The sequence below is a fragment of the Mus pahari genome, chromosome 4, assembly GCF_900095145.1.
Source record: "Mus pahari chromosome 4, PAHARI_EIJ_v1.1, whole genome shotgun sequence".
Taxonomy (NCBI): domain Eukaryota; kingdom Metazoa; phylum Chordata; class Mammalia; order Rodentia; family Muridae; genus Mus; species Mus pahari.
Genome location: NC_034593.1, coordinates 98,625,091 through 98,648,590, shown reverse-complemented (window position 1 = coordinate 98,648,590; position 23,500 = coordinate 98,625,091). Strand labels below are relative to the sequence as shown.

Below are 23,500 nucleotides of genomic sequence, written 5' to 3'. Positions count from 1 at the left end.
TCCAAAGAGAGGGGAAGGGGGAGAAGAGCGAAGCCTGCTGGCTGTGTCATGCTCGGGCCCGTTAGAGAGCAGGCCACAACCTTTGGCAGCAAACAGTCTGGGAATGTATCTTGTAGCTCTGTTACTAATATCAGATATACCATAGTTTACAGGAGATACAAAGATGACCTAACCATCTCTACCTTTGAGGAACCTGCATCACGGATGCTGAAGTGCTCAGGCTTGTTGCTTTCCATTCTACCGTGCTATTAGAAGAGTTTGGAAAGGTTTTAAAAAAAAAAAATTACACCCTCGAGATTCCCTCGGCATTCAAAGTACAGGTTCAAATCAGTTCTGCTAACGAGATGCACTTAAGATAAAAACTGATGTAAGTCAGTACAGGCTATCTCCTGGTTATTTGTGGCCATTTGCAAGCAAGTTACGGTGACATGAATGTGATATGTAGACTCCTCTTAAGGTCCTCATGACGGGAGAGTCAGTAGCAGTTTCCTATTGACAGCTCCACATCTGCCTTCTAATCAAAATAGACGTGCCTCATGTTGTTATAACTCACAGTCTCTAAATCTTGCTAGCCTGATACAAATCTCTTGCTCAACCCAAAATGTTTCCTGGAGGTGTGGCCAGTTTCTCTCTTTGTTCTTACTCAGAGGTCAGAGTTCTTATGGTTTTGTGGCTCTTCCATCTTACATCAAGGTCTCCCCCATAACTACTATGGCAGGGGAGAGATGGTCCAGAGAACTGCTCGGGTATCTGCTCCATCTCATCCTGGATGCAGTGCCTTACTTCTCAGAGAGAAGAGGCTAGAACAGTTTTTCTCAACCTGTGGGTCATGACCCCTTGGGCAAACTTCTCCAAAAGTATTTATAACACAATTCACAATGGTAGCAAAACTACAGCTATGCAGTGGCAACAAAAATAAGTTCATGGTTTGAGGGAAACCACAGCGTGAGAAACTATATTAAAGGGTCACATTAGGAAGGTTGAAAACCACTGGGTTAGAATGAGGCACATAGCCATACCTGCCTACAAGCGAACTGAGAAACACAAACTTTCATAGGTCAGGAAATGAAGAAGGACAAAGCAGGTGGAGTGTCTTGACATTCAATATCCTACAGATTTCCAAAAGAAATTTTATAGATTACACACACACACACACACACACACACACACACACACACACACACTTGTGTTGGATTCCAGTAGGGAATGCTGGCTGGATCAATTGTGGACTCCCAGCTTTCTGACCTCTTGCTTGGCTCTGTTCTCACCCCTGTATGCCCCACATGTCTGACACCTCGAAACCACATTTCTCAGGCTCCTTTACTCTCGGGCGTGGGCTGGCTTGGGATCATGGGAAGCACCTGCAGGAGATCAGAACAGCGGAGGTGAGGGGTGGCAGGGCTGTTTCTCCCAGCCTCTCTGCCTGGGCTTGGCACTGTTCAGAACCCTTTCATAGAGCCTTCCTCTTTTAAATACTGGGAGTCCTGGACTGCTTCCTGCCTTCATTCTGACTCATGCCAGGTGTTTAATAATCAAACTGTAGGCTGCCTTCCAGTGTTACTACAGCTGGAGATCCTTATAAAATGCAGATCTGAATATGTCACGCCTCTGGTTTAAGACGACAATGGCTCTTGATTATACCTGTTTCCAAGTAGGACTCTAAACTGCAGACAGACAGAACTAATTTCGGTTCCCTCTGCAACACAGTATCTCTTCCCCTGAGCCTCTCAGCATGAGAATAGGATAGAAATCGTTCCCCACCCCTCAGGCCTCAACTCTAAGGTCACCAGTGCCAGAGAGCCTTCCAGTAGCCTACTTAACTTGGCTAGCAGGTGTTATCTCTCCTCTGTCACAGCCAGCTCCCTTCTCCATCACTTACAGATCACTAGCTGTTACGTGACACTGCAGCTCTGCTTATTTTTCCATGTCCTCCATAGGATGTAGCATCTGTGATGCACCTCAGATCTATAAGGTGTTCAACACGTAATAGGAGCTCAGTAAGTACTACAATACTTACTAGAGTACTAGCTCCTGGATACTGGTGACTCATGTCAGCTCTCATTCAATGACAAAAATCAGGAAAACCCCTTTTAATCTCCTTCCTCGTAGCTACCTTCCACTCATGTGCAGGGCCATTTTCATATCACTTTGCCAAGATGATCTTTTACAAGAAATTCTCTTGCCAAGGTTACCAATGACCTATGAGCTCTTCAACTCTATAGCCTCTTTTCAGGATTTGCAGTGCACGTGTGTGTGTGTGTGTGTGTGTGTGTGTGTGTGTGTGTGTGCCAGAGGTCAACATCTGGTGTTTATATCAATCAATCCTCAATGCCTTTTTGAGACAGGGTCTCTCATTCAACCTAGAGCTAGACTATTTAGTTAGACTAGCTGCCAGCAAGCCCCAAGAATCCTCCTGTCCCTGCATCCAGTACCCCAGCAGATCTTAACGAATGTTGCAAGGTTTGAACTCTCTCTTGGCTTCCAGGCCATCTCTCATGGTCTCTTTCTCAGGCTGCTTGTTCTTGGAAGCCTTAACAATCACCTCCCCCTCCATCTGCCCATTAAGTATTCTCCAGGGCAACTCATTCCTACCCGCCTTTTGGGCTTCCGCCATCAGTGACTACCACAATTCCCTAATGCATATTTTCAACCTTAACCTTTCACAGGCACGAAGGCTCAGCCTTGCTCCCTGAAAACAGCGCAGATCCTCTTATTTCCCCTATCCCCAGCCTGCCCTCCTGATCGCAAGCTTCTCTGCTTCTGCAAGCTACAAACATCAAAGTCCACTAACACTTGCCCCATCTCTTTCCGTCTCACAGGCAGCAAACTTCAACTACCAATTTCCCCTCGCCCAAATAGTAAACCCTGTCTGAGTCTTTATTTCTCCTAGTTCTCCACCTCCTACTTTCTCCCAAATTCCAGATAGTCTTTTAAAGTCCATAAAGCCATCACTTTATTCATTCAATTCATCATTTCTTATTCAAATTTGCACTTCTTTTAAATTTAGGATTTTTTTTTCCTGTCTTAGGTTTTGCCTTTTTAAAATTGTTATGTAGTGTTATTCTTGTGCGGGGGTGAGAGACGTGTGTGTGTGTGTGTGTGTGTGTGTGTGTGTGTGAAAGTATGCATGCCATGGTGGTGTTCGGGCCTCAGAGGACAACTTTGTGGAGCTGGTTCTCTTTCCACTTTTACCTGGCTTCTCAGGATTGAAGTCACACGGTGGACGCTCCTGAGGCCTGGCTTGCACTGAAGCCCTTTACCCACTGACATTTCGCTGCAGCCCGGTTTTGTCTTTAAAAGGTTTAAAAATACATTTATTTATTTATTTATTTATTTATTTAGTATTTATATAATGCAAGTGTATTTGTAGGTGTACATGCCTCACAGTGAACCTGTGGAGGTCAGAGGCCAACCTGCGGGATTAGATAGTTGTTCCTTTCTGCCATGTGAATTCCAGGGATGAAATTCATGTCTTGCGGGTTCCTTTAGTACTGATCCATCTTGGCCAGCCCAGGACTTTAAAATTATTACAAGCAGGTTTGGGGGTTTGGTCATGGAATCTAGCCAGTGACTGGTGGTGGTTTAGGCAATTAAAATATTTTATATGAATAAATAAATGGGCTAGAGAGATGGCCCAGCAGTTCCAGAGGAACCTGGCTCAATTCTCAAATCCACAGGGCAGCTCACAACTGTCTATAACTCCAGTTTAAGAGTATCAGACACACTGTTTATGGCCTTTGCAATTACCAGACACACATGTGGCTCACAAGCAGGTAACACAGGCAAGATACCCAGACACATACATAGAACTTTTTAAAAAGGTAAAGGAGTGATCTACAAAGAGGATTCTTTTTAATTACACCTTTTCAAAGATTAAAAAGGCCAGATACCAGGCTGGGGCTGTAGCTCAGTTGTGAGGTAGCTTGCTAGCATGCATGAAAGTCCTGGGTTCGATTCCTACCAACCTGGCACGGGGATCACAAGTTCAACATCAGCCTTGGCTACATGGGGAGTTTGAAGCCAGCCTGAGCTAGAGACCTTGACTAAAAAACAAACCAAACAACAGTAACTACAAGCACCACCACCCCTTAAAAACAGTATGCAGTTGATAACATACATTTTAACAGTAGATTGTGTGTATGTGTGTGTGTGTGTGTGTGTGTGTGTAGACAATTGATACTCATCTAAAAATTTTTTTGAGTTTGCCTTCAGAATCTGACTTCATGTGTTCACAGTATGTACAGATTTTAAAGGGAAAAGTATTTTAACTCCTCTGGTCCTTTTTCTTTCCTGGGTGACAGAAATTAAATAAACAAGCCATCAATGACAGGAAACACAAGGCACACAGCCCCTTGCTTGGGTACTTGGTGTGGCCACAGCACATTTTAATCTTTTCCTTTCTCCTACCCGACTTTCATCTAATGTTTAAGAGCTAGTGGATTTTAGAGACCCTACAGAAGATTTTTAGGTTTGGGATTCTATTTGTCTCTATTTATCTTCAAACCCAGAGGCCGTGAAATCACTGGAGGGGGAGGGGAAGAAAGGGGGGGCGGTGCAAACCCAGAAAGGAAAGGCGCAGAGGAAGCTGCAGAAGGAAGCTTTTTCGGCTGGGTTTGTCTTTTTTTAACCCCGGGGAGGCGTGCCGAGCTCGCTGCTGTCGCGTGTTAGCTTGCCCAGCTTCCTCGGCTGGGCGCGCGCCCGCCCCGAGCTCCTCCGCCCTCCGCGGACTGCCCGCTTCCGCGCTGGGTGCGCTTCCGGCCGCGGCCGCTGGGGGCGCCCCGGGCCGGGAGGCGGCGGCGACCGTTCTCCTAGCGGCGCCTCTCTCCCTGCTCGCGATCAGACGGGCGGCGGCGGCGGTACGGAAAGGGCGCCCACTCCCCGGGCGAGCTGCAAGGCGACCGCTCCTCGCGGGCGGCCGGGGTCCGCGCTGCAGCCGCCGGTGCTCTCCGGCCCGGGCTGCCGCGACAGGCGGCCCCGGCTCCCGCCGACTCGCGGCGCCCCCCGGCTGCGCCCCCACGCGCCGCTCGCGGCCCGGGCCATGGGGCTGGGCGGATCCGAGGCTCGGCCGAGCTGAGGCGGCGGCGCCCGTCCGCGCAGCCCGCTCGCCGGCGCCTGGCCCTCACGATGATGAAGAAAAAGAAGTTTAAGTTTAAGGTGGACTTCGAGCTCGAGGAGCTCTCCTCGGTGCCCTTCGTCAACGGGGTCCTCTTCTGCAAGATGCGGCTGCTGGACGGCGGCAGCTTCACCGCCGAGTCCTCCAGGTAACGAGCCTCGCTCGGGAGCTGCTCTCCCGCGCCCGCCCGTCCGCCCGCAGGCAGGGGCTTCTTGCACGGCTAGCATCCCTTTCCTTGCTTGGCCCCTTTGCTCTGTCGAGCTGCCAGCTCGGTGAGCTCATCGTCCTCCAGAGACGAGTCTGAAATCAGCCAGGGCATCGAACAAACGGCACCAAGTGCTTCGCAGTGGGCTGGGCTGGTTGTCCTGCGCGCCTATCTTCAGGTGGCCCCTGAGTCTGCTTTCCCCCCAGTTCTTCAGGAATGGGAATGGTGGAGACACAGAAAGGATGCTTCTGGTTTCTCCAAAGACGTTCCCCATATTTGCAAAATCCAAAGTAGACCTTAAAGCTTTGAGAAGCAAAAATGACCCAAGCTGTTACAGTCCAAGAGCTCCCACTGGGAACCGCCTGTGGTTGATATAATTCCTGAGACTTTATTGGGACATAGGGTGGCCACGATAGAGCTTGGGATACGCCTGGTCGGGCTTGACTTGAGTCAAGTGTTCCTGGCAGACGAGACTATGTATTCTTTGGCTTGCCTTAGAGCTATGTCTTCAGTTAATGTGCTTATATTCTCAATTACCCATCTTCAAGTGGCTACTAGTGTGTCTCAGTGAAGGACTTAGAATCAAGAGAGCCCAGACCTTTGTCCTCCTTGTCCTTTTAAATGAGCACCTAGACACTGGAAAAGAATCTGGCAGCAGGTGACAGAACGCAGCCATGTATGGCAGGATTCCTTGAGTAATTTAAGGGCAGGCTACAGATTGATAGATTTGCTCTTGATATTTTTCTCTACAGGAAAACAAAATAAATGGAAGAAGTTTTGGAGTGAACTTTTAAGTTCTTAAAGTCAAGGAGAAGGGGCTAATCGTCAATATATATTTTGTCTACGTATATTTCATTTTTACCCTAAAAAATATTTTTATCTGTTGTCCCATTAATAATGTAAAAGAAAAAATGTCAATGGGTTGTGGGACAGAAGCCAGAAAACTGTCCTCTGTGGCAATAATGAATCCTGTGGAAGCCAGGAAACGCCTAATAGCCTAAATGAACAGATGTACACGGCACTATTGATCCTTAAAATTATTTTTAAAAATCCACTGAGGATAATTTTCAGTATTTAACTGTGATGACAAACCTGTAGCCATTCAGCTAATTGATTATACAACCATTTTAACACTGCTGTCAGAGAACAATGAACTGTGGGGAGGAAAAAATACATACATACATACATACATACATGTGTGTGTGTGTGTGTGTGTGTGTGTGTGTGTGTGTAACTTCCTAGCTCTTGCGATGGAAATCCTGAACGCCATGCGGGTTGAGTGACAGCCTCACTCTGAGGCCTAGACAAAGTTTTCCTGGACGGCTCTTACCCCCTCCCCCAACTTGGAACAGATAGACTTAAGCCTCTGCCTCAATGGTGCCACCTGGTGGTCAGAACATGGGCCTACCACCTTCTTTCTCTTCTGCCTCCTTTTCTGAATAGAGTGTTGATTTGGCTTGCTTCATCTCACAAGTCAGTCATCAAAAGAGGTCTGTCTGACCGTTTCCCCACACACACCTCACTCCCAGTACACATGTCCACTGGGCTGTTTAAACATATTGATTACCCTAGGCAGGGCTATGAGGTGGAGAGTCTTACTATGTTAGTAAGTGAATTGAATCTTAGGACGCATACCTTCCCAAGATCCCCTCCTGCCTGATCATGCGATGCCAAGTTTCTGGCCCAGGTCTAACTTCAGACAGCGTGATGTCAGACAGAGGAAAAAGGTGTGTGCTGTTGAAAAGTTTCTGGGTCGGCAGCTGCCTAACAAGTTAAGGTATGAGGGCTATAATTGATTTCTCCACATGGGAAAAAAATAAAAGTCAGGTTGCCTGTGTTAAACAAACCTTTCCTTGAACTATAATCTGGCTTTATGGAGAGAATTGAGCTTAATAGTGCCCTGACCAGGGCTTAGCAAACCTCAGTCCCACTGTGATGACGCTGCATGGGTTTACTTAGGCATTCACAGCAAAAATTTGGAAAATTCAAACCGTCAGTGATGATTTAAGGCCGTCTTGAGGGTTTCCTTGGACGGTGCACCTGAAACATTGAATGTATTTTGGCATTCGGTGATGAAGATGTTTACTTAGATTTTTCTACCAACTCCTTTATCCTACCAAAGTGTTGGTTTGAGAATCAACCCTTGAGCCAGGTACAGTGGTGCAGATCTCAGTCCCAGAACTTGATGTAGAAGCAGAAAGATGCTAGCCTTAAAACACACGTGTGTGTGCATATACACACATCAGTAAAAAGAATATACCTTCCTTTACAGGGAGAAATAGAAAACCGGAAGTGATCAAAATTGTGTAGCTTGAATAGCAGGTACCAATCTAAAGAACAGATCATCTGTGGGTGCTAGATTTTAGTTTAGAAAATTATTCTAGGGGACCTTTTTGAGTCATAAATGGCTGAGACTAACATTTCTCCCATAGCGATATGAAATGATTTCTGCTTAAAAGAGTTAAAGCTGGCTCCTGACTGTCATCCTAGGAAGGCCTGCTGACAAGAGTGCCTTTGATGAGTGTCCTGATCTTCTTGCCTGGATGACAAGCATGGCTTACTGCGCTTAGACTGTTTGTACAACTATGTACAAACAACTAAATGCCTTCTGAGAGCCTGGACTTTGCACCCTGCTGAGCAGAAGACAGTTGCCTAAGCAGCCAGTCCTAGTTAAACCTGATAAGTGTCCCTGTCAGACAGCACATCGCCCCCAGTCCGATGTGCTGTCTGAGCTGTGAGCTGATTCTGCTGTGCATTCCGGAGCAGTGAGTTCGGCTGGATGCTGAGGCCATTGAGTTCTAAGGAATCACCAAACCTTAGGCACGGTCTGAGGGACCCCACACAAAATAATGTCTGTATTGTTGAAAAAGGGTCTTAGTGGACACATAGAAGGTTACACACCAAACACACACACACACACACACAACTTACCTCTGTTCACAAACTAAATGTGCAGATGAGTCATTGCTCACCAGATATCACTTAAGCACTTAGCAGGCTTCTAACTCCCTGTCGAGGGATGTGGGAAGTAAATACAAAGTCCGTGAGGGAATTGACTCTAATTAATGAAATTAGATCATAGGTGTCCAGTTGCTAGATGGTGGGAGACATATGGCTTACTGCTTACTCAGTGGGTCAGACACTATGAGAGTTTTGAAAAGGAGAAGTCTTATTTACAGTTATGATGGTTGCTGAAATCTGCATTGGTGTTTCAGCTGAACACGCCTAGAGGATGGCTGTGCACTGAGAAGAAAGAGGTGAGAGGAGAGCCTGTGCAAGCCATTAACAGGGTTGGTGCTACATCAGCCTGATGGGAGAGTTCCCATGAACAGAAGCAGCAGATAATGTTAGAAAAGGGCTTCGAATGGTATCATAGGATTTGATTTCCCTGCTCAAAGGATAGAATTCAATATTGGATTCTCGAACTGCATCATAACGTGATTAAAGAGGAATTTGAGCCAGCCAGCTGGCTGGCTGGCAGCCTGCTGCTGTTTAGATTCAAGTGGCAAAAGATAGATAGATTAGCGATGGAGAGACAAATGAGAGGCTGTGAAAATAACCCGGGCCTGGTGAGAAACTGAATGCAGGCTTTTCACATCAGTAAATGGCAGGTGATAATGTAGTGGCCAATGTCTTATGTCATTGACAGAAGTCAGGAAGTTGAGGTAATGCCTTTTCAGTTCTGTTTGGGGTGGGGGAAAACATTGAACCTCTGGCTGTAAAGCAGAGGTTCTCAACCTGTGGGTCATGGCCAATATCCTGTACATCAGATATTTACATTATGACTCATAACAGTAGCAAAATTATAGTTATGAAGTAACAACAAATGTGTGTGTGTGTTTGTGTGTGTGTGTGTGTGTGTGTGTGTGTGTGTGTGTGTGTTTTGGCTTAGTTTTTGAGACAGGATTTCTCTGTGTAGCCTAGCTGTCCCACAACTCACTCTGTACTCCAGGCTTGACTCAAACTCAGAGATCTACTTGGTTCTGCCTCCCAAGTGCTAGGATTAAATGCAGAAGGCATGCTCTCCACCACACCCAACATAATGAAATAATCTTGTGGTTGGTGGGTCACTACAACATGAGGAACTGTATTAAAGTGCCATAGCATTAGGGAGATTGAGAACCACTGCTCTAGAGGAGATGAAGAGTTAAGGTGTAAGCTTAATATATTTCATCTAAGGTGACAGTGGGCCTGACAATTGATAGAAAGCACAGCTATTTCAGTATCTGTTATATTCTTGTATCTCTTATATTCTTGGCTTCTTGGGGCCATACAAGCCTGTCTATTCCCATTAGAAGATCCATATACTGGTTTGCCTGTTTATAGATGATTAGTGAAAATGAATTTTAGAAGGATCTAGATTCTCCTGTGAAAGTTTAATCAGTAAAAGAAGTTAGAAAAAAATATATAGCTCTTTATTTTGAGGAAGCGATACTTAAAATGGTTAAGGCAAGTGGTTTGGTCTCACCACAGTTAACAAAACATTTAGAAAATACATTGCAGTGTTACAATGGTCTACTCAACTGAAGCCAAGTGGCTGCCTAATAAAATATTTTTGAAGACCTTTCAGAAAAACAGAACATTCTATTATTTGAATCTTTCCAGAACTCCCCTTAATAAAGTATGTAAATCACTTTTAAAGCTTACTGCAGTTGTGGTAACATGTTTCATTCTGGTCTGTTTAATCAAAGAAATGATGAGAACTTTTCCTACATATCTGTGATTTCTCAGTTTGCCTTGCATTTCTCTCTCTCTCTCTCTCTCTCTCTCTCTCTCTCTCTCTCTCTCTCTCTCTGTGTGTGTGTGTGTGTGTGTGTGTGGTATGTTTGTGTTGGTAACTAATAAGTTTCCAAGTTTCTCATGAACTTGTGGAAAAACCACATGTGAGCTCAGGGAGTGTCCGGGAAGCGAGGAGCACATCTGTGCATTGTATCTCTGACTTTGTAAACAAGCTAAAAGGATTTCTTTTTTGTTTTTGCCAGGGAACATCTTTGTTTTCAAGATTTTGACTCACTGAACATCATGTACTGCTTTCCAGTTAATTTTTGCCATATTGCAAAAGTAAAAATGTTTTCATGTTAAAAAGCTTAGAGAAGCAAAAATAGCAAATATTTTCAATAAATTAACCATGCAGAGCTTACCACCGTTATTAATATTTTAGTATATAACCTAGCCTCCATTGGTCCCTATACATACATACATACATACATACACACACACACACACACATATATATATATATATATATATATACCTATGCCCCACAGTGATCACTGATATGTATTTATTTGTTCATATATTTATTTATTTTTAGACAGGGTCTCACCATGAAATTCCGGCTGACCTGGAACTCAATATGTAGACCAGACTCCACACAGATGCCTCTGTCTCCCAAAAGCTGTATTTAAAGGCATACGCCACCAGACCTGGCCATTGATCTTTTTGAACCAAAATGATATCATGTTGTATTTTCAGTTAATTTTTCATGTTATTAAATATTCAAGTACAAAATATTTCAAATAGCTACATATTATTGTCTTATGTTAATTCCAGTGATTGAACTAAATCCCTCAGAAGTAACTTTCTTCCTGCCTTTTTATTAATAATTTTATAAATGATAGTAAGCATCTTTGTGACCAAGATAGTCCATATCTGTTCTTATTTAGGCTGTTATATAGAAATAGAGTTATCGAATTTCACGAGATTTTTTTTTTAAGATTTCTTTTCATGTACATTGATATTTCCAATTTCCCTACCATTGCGTTGAGCTGATTATTTTAAGATGAAAAAGCACTAAGAAGCAGCAAATATAAAAAATAACCAATACTTATCGATTGGTTTGGTCTGGTTTTTGAAAAAAACTCACTATGTAGTTCTGTCTGGCCTAGAACTCATTATGTAGACCAGGTTGTCCTGGAACTCACAGAGATGCCCCTGCCTCTACCTCCCAAACACTGGGATTAAAGGTGTGTGCCACCAAACCTGGGTAAGGTTTTGTTTTTCAAAACTCCTCTTCCACACTGAGATCACAAAGTAACAAAAAGTAACCAATATTCTAAAATGCTATCTGACTCCAAGCTGGAAACTCTATGCCCTGAACCCAGCAGTCCCTCTTCTAGGTATATATCCCAAGACAGTGAAAGCAATATGTTGAAAAGATCCCTTTACTTAGTAGCCAAGACATTGAAACAACATAAGTATCAATAAACAGGTGACTGAATAAAAGAAATGTGGCATACCCAATGGAGATTTATTCTGTCTTCAGAGGCAAAGAAATTCCTTGTTTGTGGCAAGGCAAATGAGACTGGAGGACATTGTGTTAAGTGAAAGAAGCCCGGTGCAGAAAAACAAACACTGTATAACATCAGGTCCTTGAGTGAGATTTTTTTAAAAAGGGGGGGGGGTAAGGGTTTTTTTTGTTTGTTTGTTTTATTTTGTTTTGTTTTTTTAGTCTCCAATTGAGTCAGCCTAGTCTACATAGTAAGACCCTGTCTCAAAATAAAACAAATTGTGTTCATCTTAGGGTGTTCATTTAGCATCATTTAGGGGACACTACCAAATAGACCCAGAGAAGATGCTGAATTCTGAGGAACCTGGAATATTGCTAATAACAAAGGACTTGGTTTAGTCTTAAAGTTAATGTCTTCAAAGACTAAAATGATGAGTGTGTATTTGTATATATCTTACTTTCTTGTTTTTGTTTAAGTCTTACAAAACTACATCATAGAGATGGGAAGTCTATGTTCCTCCTCTTGGCTCAGGAGATACATGCAGTTTTGTTTTGTTTTGCTTTTTAAATAAGTGACTTAAATAAAATGAGTTCTGTCTCATATGAAGTCCAAGCTGCTAGTGTGGTTCTCCCCAGGTAAATTATCAGGTTCCTGGACTCACTCTATATTGCTGCTCCCAGGGTATGGGCTTATCCCTGGGGACAGTGGCTCACCCTGCATCCCAATCCCAGCCGTGGGAGAAGAGAAAAGTGGGGAGGAACCATCTGTTCACAGTCTGTAGGCCTGATCTTAAACATGCCTGATTGTAAGGAAGGCTGGGAAATGTCATCTTTATAGGGTATCATTGTACCTGGCAGTAAATAAGATAAATAAGCAGGAGGGCAGATATCAAGGGGTGAGAAATTTTCAACTAAAAGAACACAATAGAGAAATGCTACCATACTACTGCTAACAGTTAAATGGCCTTGTCTATTTGTCAAGACTGGTGTTTTTCTTTTTTAAGATTTCTTTTTTAAATATGTATTAATTTTATTCTGCATGTATGAGTGTTTTGCTTGCATGTATACATGTGTACCGTGTGTGCGCATTGTACCTGCAGAGGCCAGAAAAACAAAAAAGAGTATCAGGGTTCCCTCCCTGACCATCGTATACAGCCCAGGCTGGGCTGATCTTCCCGAGGTCCTGATTTCAATTCCGAACAACCACAACTCGCAGCAGCTCACAACTGTCTGTGATGGGATCTGATTCCCTCTTCTGATGGCCATGAAGACAGAGCACTCATATACATAAAATACATGAATCAATACATCTTTTTCTAAAACGTTTCCACAGAATGGAATGGGAGAGGAAGCTGAGCAGAAGCGAAGAGGCAGGATGTGAGAGCTTGTCAGCCCGGGTTAGGGGTTGGGGCGGAACGGCAGGATGAGTTAGGAAAGAGAACAGTACCTGGAGAATGGGTCACCGAGAGATGATGAGCTGGAGGAGAAGTGACTAGGGTTTCACTGCCGTCTTTTCCTGTGGCTTGTATGGGTGAAAGGTATAGGCAGAAATGGGCTGTAGGCCCTAAGATTCCTGGGGTCAGGGGGAGAGATGTCATGCTTCAGTGTGTCCCACCTCAGACCCAGGATGTGCAAGGCAGTTAGTTCCTCCAGCCTCCTCATGTGTTTTGTGTATGTGAGTTCTCCCTCTTCGTGCACACCAGAAGAGGGCTTCAGACCCCATTAGAGATGGTTGTGAGCCACCTTGGGGTTGCTTGGATTTGAACTCAGGACCTCTGGAAGAGCAGCTAAGTGCTGTTAACCAGGAGAACAAGTGAGGTCCCTCAGGCCCTGTCTACTTCCTAGGAGGTCTTACCTCCTCTTATTGCTTTTGTTCTGAGGTCACTGTCCTCAGCAGCAGTGTCATTTCCAAGGAAGGAATCGGCTTCCTCCTGCCCCTGGCCACTTCCCTGTGCCTCTCGCTCTGCCTGTGCCCGGCTCCTGGCTCCTCTCTGTATACATTGCTGTACTGGCTAATTTTGTGTCAACTTGACACAACTGGAGTTATCACAGAGAAAGGAGCTTCAGTTGGGGAAATGCCTCCATGAGATCCAGTTGCAGTGCATTTTCTCAATTAGTGACCAAGGGGGAGGGCCCCTTGTGGGTGGTGCCATCTCTGGGCTGGTAGTCTTGGGTTCTATAAGAGAGCAGGCTGAGCAAGCCAGGGGAAGCAAGCCAGTAAAGAACATCCCTCCATGGCCTCAGCATCAGCTCCTGCTTTCTGACCTGCTTGAGTTCCAGTCCTGCATCCTTTGGTGATCAAAAGCAGTATGGAAATGTAAGCCAAATAAACCCTTTCCTCCCCAACTTGCTTCTTGGTCATGAAGTTGTGCAGGAATAGAAACCCTGACTAAGACAATTGCCAATCCACACTTTGTAGGAAAAAAGAATAATCCATTTGATCTGTCTTAAGCCTTCCTTTTCTCCTCTCAACCCTGTAGTGTAAGTTCTGCCCCACCACGTGACTGAAACTGACTTTCCTAATATCAGTCACAGACAAATTCTATGTTTTCTCATTTGTACTCCAACCAAAGCTGTGGTAATTATCTACCTCTTGAAATTTGACTGTTTCTGTCTCCTTGAAACCCCTGCTTTTACCTCTCAGTTCTCTGGTTTCCTTTGTGAGTTCTCTGAGGGTCTTACTTATACCCATTTCATCAATAGCCTTTATTTTTAGAGCAAACTTGAGTAGGAATTATAAAGTTCCCATATGTCTCCTGTCGCTCACACAGCTTCCCCTCTGTTAGCCCCCAGCACAGTGGTACATTTGTTACAGAGAACCAGGAATCTACCTTTACACACGTAACATTGCATCCAAGGTTCATAGACTATCAAGTTCATGTTGGTATCATACGATGGCATATACCCACCATCGTGGTAACCTGTGGAATATGGGATAATTGCACTGCTTTTAAAAACATGAACTCTTTCTATTCATCCTTCTTGCTTTAACCATTAATTTGCCAACTCTCTTCCCAGTGTCACCTATTTCAAGCATGTGCCCAGCTGGAACTACAGTGAATAGCCTTCTAATTGGCTTCTTTCACTTAGCATGTGGAAGGTCTCTTCATCTTAGCATAGATCTATGACGTCACAATTCCTTTCCTTTAAAAAGAAAAGCTTTATTGGTTTTCGTTTGTTTGTTTTGCTTTGTTTTAAGATGAAGTAGTCCTTTGCCTTTACACATTCTGATCAAGCAGTTGTCATTAAACAACCTTTTCAGTAGAAAACAGAGAGGGTGAAGGCCGCCTCCACTGTTCTGCCCAGGGCTGGGGTCCCCCTTGCCAGAATGGTAAAGTAGAAGACTGTACTTCTCCACTTTGATTAGCACAGCCCATTGCCTCTTGACGTCTTAGGGTCACCATTGCTGTCGTGAAACACCATGGCCAACGCAACTTGGGGAGGACAGGGTTTGTTTAATGTATACTTCATTCATTGTTGAAGAAGTGAGAATAGGAACTCAAGCAGGGCAGGAACCTGGAAACAGGAGCTGATGGAGAGGCCATGGAGGGGTGTTGCTTACTGGCTGAATTAACAGCCTCTCTTATCTTAAAGAAACTTCTTTTGTAAATGAGATTCCAGGGTGGCTTATAAAGGGTAGATTTTTAGATTTAATTTACATGTATGAGTGTATGGCCTCCATGTATGTACATGCACCATGTGTGTCCTGGTACCACAGAGTTCAATAAGGGGCACCAGATCCCCTTGATCAGATGGTTGTGAACCATCTGGGTGCTGGGAATCGAACTTAGGTTCTCTCCAAGAGCAACAAGTGTTCTTAACCACTGAGACAATTCTAGAGCCCCGGTTTCTCTCACTCTTATTATCTTGTTTGTTTTGATTTTGGAGACAAGGTCTCCTCACTGTGTTGCTCTGACTGGAGTAGAACTCACTGTGGAAACTAGGCTCACTGGCTAGACTGGCTGGACAGGGAGCCCTGGGAGTCTTCCCGTCTCTTCTTCCCCAGTGCTGTGAAGACCACACACCACCATGCCTAGTTTTTACACGAGTTCTGGGATCCCAGATTGAGGTCCTCATGTTTGCACAGCAAACCCTTTCCTGACTGAGCCCTTTCCCAGCCCCTAAACAGAGGCCAAATTCTTCAGGAGAATTCTTTAGGCTGTACAGCCAGAAACATTAAGTACCAACTTTCACTGCTAGTGACACATCTATAGTGTTAGGAATACAGAATTTACTGGGTTTTAAAGGTTGACTAACCTTTCGTTGTGGCTGTATACTGTAGTTGTGTAGAATGTGTTCCTCTGATGCTATACTAAGGTTATTTCCACATCTTGGCTTCTGTGGGTGCAGAAACAATAAGGAGTGTTTTCCCGATGTGGATGGTACATGTTTACCAACTGTAGCTGACAATAAAGTAGTCTACACAGGAAGACATACACAGATGAAAGTGGTACTCATCAGTTTAGTGTGAAAAATGCAGGGCCCAGCTCCACTGAGTCTAAAATTCATTACCTCTATTCATTACTTGGAAGATGGTTCAGTGAGTGCTATACACTTGGCAACCCAAGCATCTAAGGGTCTGGGGTTCAGATTCCTAGAAGCTACATAAAGCTACACGGTAGCACACATCTGTAACATAGTACTCCTGTGGCAAAATGGGAGGCAGAGACAAGGGAATCCTCTGTTAGCCTGGCACACACATCCTCAAACTACAGAGACCCTGTCTCAAACAAGGTGGGAGGTGCTCACTAACGCTGGAAGTTGTTCTCTTACCTCCACACCTGCACAGTGACATCCTACACCTGTACTCGAACGTGCATACACGCGCACACACACACACACACAGTGTTGAAAAAGAAAGCCTGTCTTCTCTCCTTTATATCATATGGATGAGGATTACAGGCATCCTAATCCAAAGGAGGAATACGAGGGTAGACATGCAGATGGATAAGGTACAATGGGTAATTCCATTAATGGAGGAATCAGAAATCAAATTTTTGAGATGGTACACAGAGTCAGACCTGATGGTATAACAACTGTAGTACCAACTAATTGGGAGCTGAAGCAAAAAGAACATGAGTTCAAAATCAGCCTAAGCTATACAGAGAGGTTATAAGCAGATGAAGGTTTGACCCTTAGCCTATATAAAGAGTCATATATTTCTTTTATATGTGTGTGAGGAGGGGTATGGATATGTTTATGTGTACGCACGTGCATGTGGGGGTCAGAGGTCAGTGTTGGATGACCTCCTTCACTGATCTCCACCTTAGTGTGTGAGTGCACATGTTCATGTGACTGTGTTTGTGAGTAGGTGTGTGCCTGTGGAGGAAAGCGGTCAGCACTGGGTGCCTTCTTCAGTCACCCTCCAGTTTGTTTTGGAGACGGCATCTCTTGGTGAACCCGGTGCTCACCAATTCATCTAGGCTGGCTGGCCCGCAAGCCCGATGGATCCTGCTGTCCCTGCCTCCTCAGAGATTACAAGCATGTGCTGCTACTACACATGTAGCTTTTCACGTGAGTACTAGGAATCCCAATGCAAGTCCTCAAACTTTTGTGGCAAATACTGTTTACTGACTGAGCCAATTCTGTAGCCTTGAAGCCATAAACTTCTTGATCTGAAACTGGCTCATTGGATCTGTAATTTTAGAAGCTATTTGTAGCTATTTTTCTACATTTTTAGAATACTCATGAATGGCAACAAAAAAAAAAAAACATCTTTTTTGTTTAAAAGGCATAGCCTAGTAATTTAGTTGTTACATTTTAGTCTTAAAAATCTAAGTTTTGTAACCATTCCCACATTTGCATTCAGAAAGATATGTGTGCTGAGGGTTATATTTAAGTGGTAGTCATATTTTTTTCTTTGTTTGTTTTGATCTCTGAAAGAGAGATTTCATCTTTTCATAGACAATGCAAAGTTTTGGCCGTGCTTTGAATCTGTAGTTCACAGCAACTCCTAAATTCTGTAAAGTTATTATTCTTTTGTTTTAAGAGATATGGAAAATGTATTTTTGTTCCTATACATATTGTCAGGTTTTGATTAGACTTTATTTTTAGAGCAGTTTTAGTTTCACAGCAGAATTGAGCAGAAGGCACAGACATTTGTCATATGGCCTCTCGTCTCCACAGAACGCAGCATCGCCTGCTGATCCCTCGGGAATACAATGCACTCGTCTTAACTGATGCACCTATAGGCAGACAAGTCACCACCCACAGTCCGTGGTTTGGCGCTGTGCATCCTTTGTAATTTTACACATGTAATGGTGTCTACTCTATAGAATGTGTAGAATGCCCTGCACCCCAGTGATTTACCCCTTTCTCCTTCCCTCCAGCCCCCGGGCGTTTTACAGTCTGCATACTTTTGCCTTTTTCAGAATGCCATACCATGGAGTGGATTTTCATTTCCTTTCATGATTTTTACTTCATTGAATTTGAGATCTCATATTAAGTTTTCCTAGACTATGCTATATATTCCCAAATTCTCAGTATGCGGTCTTTTCTTAGATTATTATTATTATAGAAATATTTTCCTAGTGTATTTTTGTGTGTCATCTGTATCTATATTGTTATATCTAGAAAGTATGGAAGTGGTGGGTAAATGGAATTAATAGTTACAGAAAAAAATATGTATTTTCTTGAATGAATTTGACAATTTTTAGATTGTACATGTAAGAGATGTACAAGAAAGAGATGTATTTCTCTTTCTTGTCTGGGTATTTCACTTAGCATACTATCCTCCAGGCCACATTATAAATGGGTAAATTTCCTTTTTTAAAAAAAGTTGTGTGTGTGTGTGAGTGTGTATGTGTGTGTGTGTGTGTGACATTTTCTTTACTCTTTCATCTTCTTCAGGTTTTTTTCAAATCTTGGCTATTATTAATAATTCTGAAACAAACATGGGATTGCAAGAATCTCTCTAAAATACTAATTTGAAGCACTTGCCCATAATCCAAGCACTTGAAACCTGAGACAAGAGGATTATGAATTCAAGACCCAGCCTGGGCTACACAGCAAGACCCTAACTTCAAAACCTAAGCCAAACGTCATCAACCAAACCAAAGAACTTGATTTTGTTTGCTTTGGATACATACCCAAAGGTATGTATGGTTGCTGGACATGTCATGCTTCTGTTTTTCATTTTTTTGAGGAACCTCCATAACCATTTTTCATAATGACCTTACCAAAACCACATCCCAGAGTTCTCTTTTTACTACATCCTTATCAACACTTGATCTATTTTAACTCTTTGGTGACAGCACTTTAGTTAGAGTGGGTGCCATCTTGCTTGGGTTTGTGTTTATAGGTCCCTGATGTTAATGGTAAGCACCTCTTCATTAACTTATTGGCCAATTGTACAAACATTTCAGAAATGATCGCTCAAGCCTTTGGCCCACTTTTAATCCAAAAGCTTTTTTTTTTTTTCTGTTGCTATGATTGAGTTGTGACTTCTTTACATATTTTATATGTTAACTCCTCATTACATGCATGGGTTATAAATTTTCTTCCATTCCATATGTGTTTCCTCATATGTATGTGTGTGTTCAGTATGGACATGTGTATGTATTTTCACATGTATAGGGAATGGACCTGTGTCTTCATCAGAATATCTGTCAGCCACTAAAAGCAACTCTTAAATGAAACTGTAGAGCTTTTTGCAATATTTGTAGCAGATTTTAAATAAGCTAGTATTCAGCAAACACCTATTATGTGCCAATAAATGCTACATTTTATATGAAATTTCTCTCACTAGAACAATTCAGGACAATAAAGAATTATCTGCTGTCACCTTTGTCTCCATTCCGTCTCATTCTTTGTCTCTTGGTAAGAGGTTACCCCTTCTGCCCAGAGCCAGTCCCTAACTATAGTCTGGGTTCTATTATTTCTGATATCTCAGGAATCGCTCTTCTCTGATGACACTATTCATACCCAGCCAAATGCTCAGTTTAGTCCCTACACTATTCCCCTATCAGTGCTGAAGCGTGCTTGTTTTTCCTGCATGTGAAGTGAAATCATCTCTCACGTCATGAGCTCAGCTGGATGCAGCCGTAAGTTTCCCTACTGACTTCATTCCTAACAGATGTGAATCTGCCCACATCTCTGGATCTCTTCTCCATAGTAACATGCTTCAGTCCCAACCTGTGGCCAACACTGCACTCAGCGGCATCATGGGTGGCTTTTTGTTGCTAAACCCAGTGACCCCTTTTTGGTCTCTACCTTACCTGACCTCACTGCCATAGCTGATGTGGCCGAATAGGTTTTCTTAAAACTTTCCCTTTGCCGTTGCAGATACCCTGGTCCTTTTCTTGTCCCGTTGAGATGCCACCTCCTTGCCTCTTCCAGCCTCTCTCCTGCTCTGATATTGGTGGCCCTGCAGGCTGTCCCCTTCCCTTTCTCCTTTGCCACTCTCCTCAACTGGCCTCATCCTTTCCGATGGTAAAGACTCACGTTCATGTTTTCAGTCCTCACGTCCCACCCACTCGAATTCTCTCTGTGCTGTCTGCAAACTGAGCGTTTCCAAGGGGAAGAATCTGAACTGGGATGGTACCTCCCTCACTGCCTAACCCACTAGAGAAATGAATCAGTGAATGAGTAAATAAAGCAAAGCCTACTGCACAGTTTTTCTTGATGATATTACTGCCAAGCATTTACTTAGTTTAAAAACGCTGCTGGAGTTGACAGATTCATGTATCCTTTGTGTTTTTTAAAAGTCAGTCTTATAGATCTAGCCAATCTTCACAGCCTTAAAATACTTGTTTTTGCTTCGATTCACAAACTCTCCTTCTTTGTCAGAATCTACATGTCTTTTAAAATAAACAGATCGTCAGTATATCAAGGAAAAGATCTCTATAAATTTGGCCATTCTTTCACTTTGGCGTGCAAATTGAAACAGACTCACAGGTACGTGTAGCCCTGAGTCTAACATTTATTATCAAGCTACCCTGTACCCCAGGCACTGTTTGGGGCAATGTGGAATGATTTACTTGATCTCCCTGGGTTCCCATGAGGTGTAGATCTCATGAGAAGGCACTGTACAGATGACAAATGTACCAGAGTGGCAGCTGGCAGGTGTCTGTGGCAGGGTTTGAACTCAGAGACTAGCTGTGGGATAAGCACCTAACCTGCACGCTGTACTTCCTGGTCAACAGCTCATACTCCTCAGAGCAGATTTTCTTATATCGCTGTTTCTGAAAGGTGGAAAGTGTCTTGGATAATCAAGACGTGGTGTAATTCTAAATATGTGCCCAGAGGACGCATTCGCTGGTTCTCAGGAAATTGATGGCATTGATATAATACTCATCACAAAGACTGGCTCCATCAACTTCCATTGTAGTTTATGTTTAAGTATTCAACAGCATCCTAGATTCCTTTTGGTTCTTTGAAACATAAACAGTGGCCATAGCAACTTTATCTTCTTCTGAGTCCTCTGCTTGTTTCGTGTTCGTTGCAACAGCTTTATCATGTCATCTTTGAAATGTTTGGCTTTCCATAGTGGTAACACAAATCACATTCCTTAGCTTTCTTTCTAGACAGTGGTTGAGCAACTGTCCAAAACTCATAGGAAGTCAGTGACTCAGCCAACAGAAAGCAGTTAGTAATGTGACTTTCGTCCCCGGTGCCAAGTAGTTTTGTGTGGGTTTCCATGGTAACCCATCAGTATAACAAATGTCACAAACTAACTTTGCAGCTTTTTGGATTTGTTTAATTTGGACAGCTTTTTCCCAAGGTCTATGTGTACACACGAAAGATTACCACAGAAAACTCTGACGAACAGCCTTAGGGACATAATACACTTTTGGTTTGGTTTGGTTTGGTTTTTTGGGGACAAGGTCTCTGTAGCCCAGGCTGGCCTCAAAAATCTCACTTAAGCTTTTTTTTTTTTTTTTTTTTTTCCTGCCATGTTTACCCAAGTGCTGGGATTGCAGATTGCAGGTGTGAACCACACTCTCAAGTGGAGATCTGAGGGAGATAGATTTGAGCAGGAACCATTAAGGAGATCCTAGCAATGATTCAAGGAAATGATGTTAAGAATCTGAATTGTGACCATGATGCTAGACACAGGAAATGGCTTGTTTTCTGAGTAGTTAGAAAGTGATGGCCAGGAATTTATACCTGGTATCAGGTTTGTTTGTTTTTTGTTTTTTGTTTTTTGTTTTGGACTGTTTATTAAATGCTTACTGGGGTTGGCAAGCTGGATTCATGGGATTATGACAATAGTATTGTATCTGTTTTATGGAGTTGTTTATATGTTGTGTCGTGTTTGTAGTCTTGGTTCGGTTTGGTTTTGTTTTTGGTGTTCAAGACACAGCTTCTTTGCATAGCTCTAGCTTCCTGGAACTCACTCTGTAGACCAGGCTGCCCTCAAACTCCCAAGTACTGAGTGAGTGCACCACCACTGTCTAACTTGAGCTTTTTCTTTTTTTTAATCATTTCTGGGTTTTTCTTCCATAAGGTGTCTTCATTACACACAGCATGAAGTAGTTAATAGACAAATAAACACTGCACAAGCCTAGTTCATCCCACCTGATCTCTTGGCTTAGTAAACTGTCCTATATAAGGACCTGTTCCAGCGTCCTTCACATATGCTGTTGCTCTGATACTTGGGAGGCAGAATTCAGACAACTGGATGTTTCCATCTATAGGAAGTGAACCTGGCTTATTTGTGGGTGGGGCTTTCCTAATAGGCAGTTTGTAAGATCAAAGCAGTAGTCTTGTTTCAGGGTTTTTTTTTGGGGGGGGGCGTGGATTGATGATTTTGGTTTTTGAGATAAGAGTATTGATAGCTAGGTAGCACAGACTGGCCTTCGGCTCATGTTCCTGTCACCTCAGCCTCCCGAGTGCTAGGACACAGTAACCCTGCATGATGGGGAAAGGACTGTGGGTTCTGAGAGCACACTCCACATGGGAAGGGTACCGGGACTCAGGTTTCTAAGTGTGGGAGTGATCAGACTTCGGTTGTGTCAGAGGTTAGCTCACCTACCATAGATGAAACCCAAAACAAGCCTTTTCAATAATAAAGTGTGAATGGGGACAGCCCAGGCTTCCGTCTCTCTCTGTATTATCACCAGGCAGTTTTTCGTGTAGGTAGCCTCAAGGTCCAGCATGGCTTCTGACATTCGAAACCATTGTCATGACAGTTTTCAGGCGGTCATGAAAGGAATAGAGGGTAAAAGGACAGTCCCCACATGCCCTCCCTTACTATGCCTTTCCAGAAGGCCCAGACAGTGGTCTCTAATGATATCACCATAGCACAAAATCAACTCCCTTCTCCCCCTAGCATCAAAGAAGACTTGTAAAATGGGCTTAACTGGCCATGCATAAAATTAGATATGTTAAAGAAGGAGAGAGACACTGGATGAGCAACTGACGGTCTCGTCATATGCTCCTGAACAAGTGGCTTGACTGGCTTAAAGACCTAGCTAATATGATGAGTTAGACCACTGTTGAGTACCACGATAAATAGATGCATGACTTAAGTCCTTCTAGGCTAGGGTACCAGGTGACCCAACAGTTAACAGATGACACTGTGCATCTAAGCACTAAAGAAAGAGGCTTAGCTGTGTATGTGTGTGCACATGTGTAATAGTCTGCCTAATACTTAAAACATTGCAGTAAAAAGATAAGCTTAGTGGGCACCAACATTTTAAGGAGACAGGAACATGAAATTAAGAACAAGTAGCCACAAAATTAGGAAAGGGCAGGACTTGTTCAAGAATGTATAGTAAGGGCAAAGGATGAAGTCAAGAAAGCCCATCAGGGGCCAGCAAGATGACTCAGCAGGTAAAGGCGCTTGCTGCCAAGGGGGACAGATAGCCTCAGTTCAATCCCTGGAATCCACACAGTAGAAAAAGAACTGATGCAAGTTGTCCTCTGACCTCCACACACATGCTAAGGCATGTTTATGCTGACATACATACACTCGAAGACACACACAAATTAAAAAAAAAAAAAAAAAAAA

At 43.3% G+C, this 23,500-nt stretch overlaps 1 protein-coding gene across 1 annotated transcript in view; it reads left to right on the top strand.

Annotated features, from left to right (window-relative positions):
* The first annotated feature begins 4,843 nt into the window (after positions 1-4,843).
* The window catches only part of Fam102b (family with sequence similarity 102 member B), a 55,921-nt gene continuing 37,264 nt past the window's right edge, over positions 4,844-23,500 (top strand). The window contains exon 1 of the mRNA XM_021195964.2: positions 4,844-5,261. Within this exon, the coding sequence (XP_021051623.1) occupies positions 5,125-5,261 (137 nt within the window). The 5' untranslated portion in view covers positions 4,844-5,124. The remainder of the gene's footprint in view (positions 5,262-23,500) is intronic.